This window comes from Maylandia zebra, linkage group LG15, assembly GCF_041146795.1.
Source record: "Maylandia zebra isolate NMK-2024a linkage group LG15, Mzebra_GT3a, whole genome shotgun sequence".
Classification (NCBI taxonomy): Eukaryota; Metazoa; Chordata; class Actinopteri; order Cichliformes; family Cichlidae; genus Maylandia; species Maylandia zebra.
The window spans coordinates 38,623,821-38,633,139 of record NC_135181.1 but is presented as its reverse complement, the minus strand read 5'-3'; the positions used below and the strand labels follow the sequence as shown (position 1 = coordinate 38,633,139).

At 41.3% G+C, this 9,319-nt stretch overlaps 1 protein-coding gene across 2 annotated transcripts; it reads right to left on the bottom strand.

Moving 5' to 3' along the window:
• Window positions 1-296: 296 nt before the first annotated feature.
• On the bottom strand, window positions 297-8,129 carry pfn2b (profilin 2b). Of its 2 annotated transcripts, none has more exons than XM_004561965.3 (3): window positions 7,787-8,097; window positions 4,668-4,860; window positions 297-2,411 (listed from the first exon to the last, which is right to left on the bottom strand). In XM_004561965.3, the coding sequence occupies exons 1-3, from the start codon at window positions 7,913-7,915 to the stop codon at window positions 2,314-2,316; spliced, it is 420 nt and encodes a 139-aa protein (XP_004562022.1). In that variant the 5' UTR covers window positions 7,916-8,097; the 3' UTR covers window positions 297-2,313. The 2 variants fall into 2 exon arrangements, with proteins under 2 accessions (XP_004562022.1, XP_004562023.1); XM_004561966.4 differs by lacking the exon at window positions 297-2,411 and adding an exon at window positions 2,418-2,841 and having other exon boundaries at window positions 7,787-8,129.
• Between the last annotated feature and the right edge of the window lie 1,190 nt (window positions 8,130-9,319).

The following is a 9,319-nucleotide window of genomic DNA, read 5'->3' as shown; positions in this document are numbered from 1 at the left end:
AGTTCCTGAACAGCTGTAATGAAAGCAGTAATGTCTCATGCCTGGTGTGACATAAGAAAATAAATTAAACTTTTCTGTAGAGGAAAACTCATTTGAGAAGGACTTCACAATCTTACACTCAGATCTGAAGAAACACTTATGTTCTGGGACTAGCCTTAACCCATGTCTGGGAGCTCAGGCACCTTAGATGAGGCCTAACCTGACGGTAACACCTGCAGTTAGCTCAGTCCAAACATTACCACAGATTCACTGAGAGTAAAGTGTTCAGATCAACAGAGAAGACAGTAAACTCACAATCTGGTTGGAATAAATTTATTTGATCTGTCTGTAAACAAGGTGATAAATCAATTTATGGCATTTCTTGGTTTTATGCATATGAAATCAAATGCATTAAAGAGACTGTATCCCAGATGTAAGAAGAAAAAATAAAAATAAAAAAAAGTGGTGAGGAAAGAAAATGAATAGACCGGCAAACAGGACTTTAAACAATTTTTTTTCCTTTTTTTTTTTTTTTTTTTTTTTTTTTTTTTAAATGAGTACACATATCCCACAAGGCCTAAACAGTGGAGCTGAAGCTAGAAAAATAAAGAAAAAAAAAAAAAGTGCCAATGAAATGACCCCTTCATGGACAGTGGGTAACAATCCGTTTTACAACAGCAACAGATCTCTCTACGTTATGGCACAGGATACACAGGTTCTGCAGTTAAAGTTTCGACAAAACAACCATGAGCGTCTTTGTTCCAACTAATCCCATCTCCCATTAAGAGTCATTTCTACTGTTATTTTTTATTCCCCCCACTTGGACGTTGCTAGCAGTGCTGAGCGTGGACAGGCTGATTCCCCAGAGCTCAACTGACTAGAGAAAAGGCAATTTATTCCACAGTATTATAGTTGTCAACACAGCATGGGGCTGCTGAAATGCAGTTGTGTTTCTTCTAAGAGAAAAACAAAACCTAATGATCATTTTCTTCATAAACTCCCACCCTTACCTCCACTGATACTTCACTTTTTTTTTTTTTTTAACTTTAGTATTACTGTCTGGTTAGTGTTTCCTTCATCAGAAAGAATAAAAAGCAGCCATCCTTCACATGATTTAGAGCGAGTGTACAAATACCCGACCTTCAACTATACTTGGTCCTATATAAAGAAAAAGAAATTCAAACTGGACACACTCCAGAAGGTTATATGCTGGGATGTCTACTGTCCAAAAAAAAGAAAGAAAAAGGCAGCCTTTAAAAAGAAAACAAAAAGAAATTAAAGAATATACATTACAGGAGCTGGCAAACAAAAGTATTAAGTGCCTGAGCCGTTGTTATTGTGGAATGTCCGTGGGTTGTCATTTTTCGTGTAATAGGGGAGGGCTGCTATGCCAGGAGGAGAGTCCCACACCACCACCACATTTGGAAGGACAGAGGTGATCACAAAAGTCCTCAGTTGGATCCCTTCTTACAATCTACTGTGGGCTCGAGATGATCTACAGGGAGTGGAGAGGGGCTGATCTCGCCAGGATCAAATAGTGATGCCCCAGAGCATCCTTGCATTTTTTGTTCGTTTTAAAAAACAAAACAAAACAGACTAACGGGTGATATCTGACGGGATGGGAGCCGGAGTGGCGAGTAGTGTTTGAAGACTGCCCAGTGAGGTTTAGTGTTTACTTGATTTGAAAAGGAAGGGGAGGAGCAGGGAGGGAGGAAGTGAAAATTTGGCAAGAGGGACTTTCAAAGATTGGGGTGGATGTGTAGTGGTGGATCAGAGAGGGGAGCGACGGTGGTCCAAGATGCACGCAGTCTCCCCACCAGGACGTGGAGGGGTGGGTGGGGGCAACGACAGAGGAAGACGTGACGAGCTTTAGTGCTCCAAAGGCATCGGCTGCTCGGGGAGGGAGTGTGTGTGTGATTAAGTGATGGGCACTAATGTGGACGAAAAATAATAAAAGAATAAGCTTCAAATTAACCACTAAAGCCTTAACTGTGAGTGTTCAGCGAGAATTTTTTTTTTTGCTGGTCTTTAAGTACAAATTTGTCATGACATCCTGTTAGCAACATGCTCATCTTTGCTATGGATCAACTGAAGAGTGCTTAGAGGGGTATTAAAGAGTACACAGAGCAAGTGCTTTGAGGGGGGGGGGGTGGATGAGTGGGTTGGGGTAATGACAAAAAAAAAAAAAAACAAAAAACCCCACACAGCAAAGACAGATAACAAATGGGGAGAAGAGAAGGGAGAAAAACAAAAACTACAAACTAGGACTGGAAGTAGTGTGAAATGCAACAGGGTGGTAAGGGTGAGCTGCTAGGTAGCTGGGTACAGGCTGCTTTAGTATCCGGACTTCCTCAGGTACTCAGACATCTGAAATGCTTTCTTGTTGAGCTGCCCTCCATGGACACCTTCCTTCCCCATGACAATAACCAATGCTGGAGTACACAAAGGAAAAGAAACAAAATAAAATGAACAGGCATGTTGATTGCAGGGCTGGAAAAAGAATAACACTCAATGCCATCTCGGCCAAATATGGGGACAGAGCTCGAACCCTGTGCCGTTTAGAAATGCTCCTGGGGTTGTTTAAACGGGACCGTTCGGGGACGCGGGGGAAAACATGGGCTCAACATTAGATGGAACAGATTTTTTTTTTTGCTTTGTTTTTCCCCCCCCAAAATTTTATGCTTTTTTTTTTAATTTTCCTTTGTTTTGTTTTTTTTATTTGTTTTTTTTAACCCTACACCGCATAAGCTACATCAAAACTAAACTAAAACCCTGAATCCCTCAAGTATTTTGCCATCGAGTATGCCTTCTTATTCAATCCGCCTCCATGGACCCCTTCTTTGCCCATTACCAAGACCAAGACTGAAAGAAAAGAGACAGAGAAGGGACATTTAGAGAAGGTGCGGAGATCACACAATGAAAAGAAGAAGAGCACAGAGCTAAAGCGGCAAAGGCAGACGAGACGGCTACAAAAGGAAGACAATGGCACAGAAAGCAGAGCGGTGCCTTCAACTCTGAAGGCTGTGCAGAGCTCCAACATTCATTTTCTTATCGGTGCTGCTGGTGGCGACAGGTCACGTTACAGTTAGGAAGACAGTAAGTGCAACAGGAAAATAAACGTGAAGGATGCATGCAAAGCCTTGTCGTCAGATCTGTGATGCCCAAACAAGCAGAGACACAGAGCTGGAGTTAGCACAGAGTCCAGTGCAATAGCAAACTGCCACAAAGACTCAATGTATCGTTTATTATTTTATAAACTATTAAGAGGACACTGCTCTCCCAGCATGCTGTGGTTTAACATGAGCTAAAAGCCAGATCAAGGCTTTACTACACTTTAAACTGCTAAACGTAGACCACAGAACTCTGAAACTAGTCCAAAGTCCCTTTACAGTGATGAACAAATTCAATGCAGAGAGGCTGAAGTTTATCTAGTCAGTGTTTTAGCCACTGATGGGAGTCAGTCTTTGTTTACCAGGTCAAATGGCTGCAAGAGTAGCTTCTATGTCCATTTTAGTTACATGAGTAAAATATCCAAATAATACCTGCTGTTTAGCCAAGAGGGTGGGGCACAAAGCCTAGCATTTCATGGCTGTTTCTGCTCCTATCAGTCTGTTTAATGTGTCATTATGCGCCATGACAGCAGCAAAGAACAAGAAAGTGAAGTTAGGAACTATTAACCATCACTAATGCAGCAGCATGCTTGGCATACCTCTCCTCAATACATGTGTTTAAAAAAAACAACACCCTCATGTGCCTCAAGTACTAGGACAGAGTGGAAGCGAGTGGGAAAAACAGGTGGTGAATTTGAAAGGGGGGGGGGGGGGGGGGGGGTGTTAAACCAGAAAGGAGGAAGATGCATGCATCCCAAAAGTGAGCCCAGAAACTGATGATTCAGTCTGTTAGCTAGAGTACCTTGTGGCATGAACTGGGCAGGACAGGACATCGGGGCCCACACAGGCAACATGAAAACTGACAACTCTCAGGCAAGTCCTTAAAGACTCAACTTCAGCTTACTGAAATATTATCAAGGTTGTGACCCATGACAAGAAATACATTTTAAAAAGCCTTTAATTTAACCTACTGATGGTCACATTTAAGACTGAAGCTTAACAATTTATCTACTTTATAACCATTTCCACAAAGAAATGATACCCTTTAATTGTTCCGATTCTTGGCAGCTGTAAGAAGTTCTGAATAAACTGGAGGCAAAATTATTAAATTCACATATCAAAAAAAAGGTAAACATACAGACACTTTACTAAACCATAACTGATTATGATTTTCTCATTTGTAAGCTGCTTAGTCTTAAAGTGTTAAAGGTAAACCATACCAATTAAACTGCAATATAACTCTAGCGGGGAAATAAACTCACTCTTGGATAATAGTCATAGCAATAATCTCTGAATATGAACTTCCTGAGCTCAAACAACCTGAATATGCATTTCTACATGGAAGCAACTGCGGCCTGTTATCGACCGTCACTGAAAGTAATATCCAGACATTTTACACCCATCTGTCATATATTGAGGAAAGGTGCAGTCAACATCTACCCCACATGCTTGCACAAGACAATAATATCGTTTTAAAAGCAAAAATAAACAGCTAAACTAAAATGGTAAAACTCAAAGCAGGTTACTGTGTAACTACTCAAGATTTATGCTGCTAACAGCAGTATACCTGATGCTTACCTTTGGCTGCTCTGCCTACAGAAACATTGTATGTGGGCTCTCCTCCTTGACTCTTTGTTCGGATGTCCATTGTCCAGTCGTTGTCAATTTGGAGGCTGTCTCTGATTACGGAGCACTTTTTATTGCCCAGGGTCAGCCCACTGGTGAAGAATCCCTCTCGGTCCTTTCCTACTAACACATCAATTTCTTCAGGCTAGGAGGAAGCACAGAGATCAGGAGGTCAGGTACATCGTCGTTAAGATCAATGCAGAATATTGCTTATGTGGAGACACTTGAGGGTTTCTCCACAAACACAAGTATTGCTCCATAATGTGGGTGCTGTGAAGCCTCGAGATTGAGCAAGAGCCACACACACACACACACACACACCAAATTATTTGGCTGTTGGCTGCATTGTCCAGTGTTAATCTGTTGTCTTCGATCAAATTTTGGCAGTTTTAAAAATTGGTGCAAGATGATGCTGATCAAGAGCTGAAAGACGCTCATTACAGGGAAGTTACTCATTTCCTGTGTTTCCCTGGCACAAGAAGATCAGCCAAACTTCTTTTACACATCAGCACCAGCCCAGATTTCACAACTGCTCCATCCTCAAGTTTAATTGCCCAGCCTCCTCTCAGCTCAGAATCTGCTGTCCCTCCACAACAAAAACATCATTGCTTAATATATAAATTGAGAAACATACTGAAATAATTTGGAATTTATTGTAGTAAAATAGTTCTAATGATAAATGCCCAACTCTAGTCTGTGAAAGCCTTGTGCCCAGAGCTTGCATTCATGTTTAACCTGCAGCTTTTAAATTACAAGAGGGTAGAATTAGTATTTATTGCCACTACTGCACAACATTCAACTATGACTGAATTTATGCACAAGATGTCCAGAGCTGGCTGGACTGTCGTGTAATGATTTCCCTTAATCTATATATAGTTAATGGGGGTTTCAACATCTAACAGGAAGTATATCCTAAACTAATCTGTACATCTTACGAGTTTGTTCTGCACCAGGACCCATTTAAGGCACCAACATAAAAATGTATTTTACAGAAGACCTCCAGGCTAAATTTGCATTATCATGAAGTATTTGGTTTGACGGATTACTCTGCAAGAGGCCCAAGATATACCTATGGGATATTTTAATTAATATGGTTTACAATTCAGTCATTAAAATGTATGAGGTCATAGTTTCCATCTTTGACAGATTGCCCTTTCCCCCCTCAACCCCAGTCAACAAATTTCAAACCACACTGTATTATTGATGTTTCTCTTTAAAAGATTAAGTCTTGTTGAAAAGTGCCCCCCCCCCCTTTTTTTTTTTAAGTGTGTAATGGTTTTTATTAGTCATCTTAGCACAGAGGGCAGTATTTAGACTGATACAGAGGACCATCCAGCCCAGGGCAGATGAAAGCACGTGGTCTGTTTCAAGGAGTCTCCTTTATGCTACCGGTGGAGAAGTCCTGAAATCTCGACCATACCGCAATGACGAAAACGTTAAGCTGCTAATATTTCACTTTCGGGGACAACTTATTTGTTTTCTTTGAAACTCAGTACAGTAAAAAAAAAAATAATATATATATATATATACACACACATATACACATTTTCTTGCTCAAACTACTTTATTTGGAGCGAACTGCAGAACAAAAGGCGTTGCCCCTTGAGTCCAGAAGTGCAGAGTCATGGCACACAGTCAGGAAGGGAAAACGGCAAACTCAAAGCACGTCGTAAGATAACGATAGCATGGCGGCTACCTACAAGTCCAGGCCAGGGTTGCTAATTTAGTCACTTCAACCGGGAATGAAAAGCCGCCATCCCCACATGAAAACGACTTCAGATCCCCTGAAAACCTTCTGTATTCATTAAAAGGGGATTCCTTTTACCAAATGCAACCACCGGGCATGCTGGTTGACAGCCGGTAAAAGCAAGCTTCTTTTACACGCTAAAAAGTCCATTAAGGAAACTGCTGTATTTCAAAAGGAAAACGCTGCCGTTCCATAGCTCCGAGTGGGCACTCCCAGTTAACCTCAGATAACGAAACCACAGTCCCCGCCACATGAGCGGGGTTTTTTTATTTTATAATAGCCAGCTAGAACTGCTAAATCTTCGTTATATTCACGTTGGAACCGGAGGAGTCCCGATTAAAAACGTAGATGACTGGCAAAATAAATTTAACGGACAAAATGGAGGATGAAGGAAAACCCCGAATGTGTCTGTTAAACAAGTTAGCTTTACTTTCAGTCGACTGAGTTTTATTTGTTGTAAAATAGGAGCATCCGACGCATGCTGTCCATAACACGGGGTGGCATGCTAATGAGAAAAAAACCGAGATCCGAGCCCAGACGTCTCGGTTAGCTCCCATGGACAAAAATGAATAAGAAACTGGGAGCGTGTCCGCCATCTTGGAAAAATGATGGGCGGTAGCGGTGGAGAGATTCACAGAAGCCGAATAGGAAAATTGAAAAGGACCAACGGAACGCCAGCACGTAAGGAATGCGTGCGAGCGCCGCCAACCCTGCGCCGTTAGCGTTAGCTAGTAATGACTGAGGATGATGGTGGTGGGGAGGGAGATGACCGGCCCGATTTGAGCTAACCGTGTAGTTCGCTAATCACTGGTAACACTGACTTAGTCTGCATGGAAAAGCTTATGGTAGCCGAAACTACTAAGCAGTTTTTAAACATGCGAATGACTAATTCAGGATACAATAGTTTTATAGGACTGCCGTTTAATTTTCTTATATTACTGTAGCTTTTCCAATGCGGCTAGTTACTGTTAGCAGCCAAGTTAGCCGCTTTAGCTCGAGTTCGCGGCAACGATGATCTCTAGCTTGAGCGCTTCGGTGCTGCACAGTTATTTTAAAAGGGAAAATGGCTTAAGCGTTAAGATAGTAGACGTACAATAAAAGCGGGAAAAGAAAGGTGGGAATTGCAGGCGACAGGTTGAAAAGCAACGGCGCACACATGCCAGTGGATCCTATGTGTGACCACCGGATACCATGTGTACCCACACTGCTTCGCTTATCCCCCATTCAACAAGGCCTGGCATGCAGACAAACGTATAAGCGACATGCAAAAATGTGCATTATGCTCATACACAACTAGGAATACCGACGTACAGCACATACGTACCGTTATGTTGGCAAAGGTACCGCCGACAAAAGATGCCCAGACATATTTGGCGTCCGCATACCCAACAATGGCCGCGTCCTGGCAGCTGCCATCGGCCATCAGGTTGTCCACGTAGCTTTGCCAGGACATGTTTGTGAAATTAGTTTTAAGGTGAAAAAAGTAAGCTAAGTCACGATCGCCTCTTGAACGACGAAGAAACTGTGAGAAAGCTGTATTTATCGGTGGTTACACGGGCCTCCAGCAAGCAAAAACCCCCCGGCACCGTTACGTCCCGGCTTTCTTCTGGTCTAGGCAACGAAGAGGAGCCGCTGCAACCGGACAGGCGCTTGGGTGTAGTCCTGACTAAATCACTCCGCCCGAGTCGTTGTTCGTCTCTCCTCCCATTGTATAATATAGGAAGCGGCGGAGGAATATCATGCTTTATCGCGACAGCAATAAGGAAAACGGTATTTTTCTCAAGTGCATTAAAGATTTAGCCAATCTTCCAGATTTTTTAAGGCCTTAAACTTGATTAAAAAACAAGTTTACATTTGCAAAGGAGAATTTTAATGGTTTAAGGCTCATGTAAAGCTTAGACTTCAGTAAGTTAAAGTTTAAAAAGGCATTTTGTTTTTACACAGTTTATTTTTTTCACTTTATATTGATCATTTAAGACACGCTGGCACCCATCTCTTTATTTAAACACTGAATTAGAGTTTTTTGTTAATATTAAAAATTACATTAAAAGTTTTATAGTTCTTGATTTAACATTCCAGTGATGGCTACGCAGTCCAGTTAAGCGTCTGAGAAAATTCTTCCTGGACTCTGTTAACTACAATGGTCATTTGAGTTACTGTGTCATATACAGAATGACACCTGCCAGAAGAAGCACTCTCAAAAGATCACAGGTGAAAACAGAGAGGTAACTGAAAATTATTTCATTGTTTAAGCTCTCAGGATCATGAGAGAAAACCTGTTGTACCTGTTGGGTAGTGCAAGTGTCAAACCTGTATCTTATAATCCCAAGAGAAAAATATGAATGTAATATAATGTGAGGCAGCCATCATTAGCACTGTGTCAAAGGGAAAAGTTTTTTTCCATATATGTGCCTAATGTTTACATGTTAAGCATGGTTTATGCTCGAGAATGCATTCCAGTGAATACGGAGCAATCATGTTTGTTTACTTTTTTATGGGAGTTGCTCATAATTTTATTCTGTGTTACTTCTCTAGAAGTGCTCTTACAGTGTGGCAGTATGACAGTTGTCACAAAGTATGTAAATTTAGGATTTTTATGGTGGCAGGCCTAAACTGTCCTTTAACCTTTTCCAAAACTATTTCTTTGTTGCAATTTCACTGTTTATTTGGTGTTGCTTTGCAAGTTTAGCTCAAAGAAAAGAAAAGAAAAGCCTCACAGCATCTCACACAATAACCGCACCCACTGAAAACAAAGGGGAAAAAAACCATAAATAAATAATAAACATAAAACAAGCTCGTTCTTTGGGAGGCAGTTGGAATAAAAGGAATAAACACAGCTGTGTTTTTTTAAGAGTTC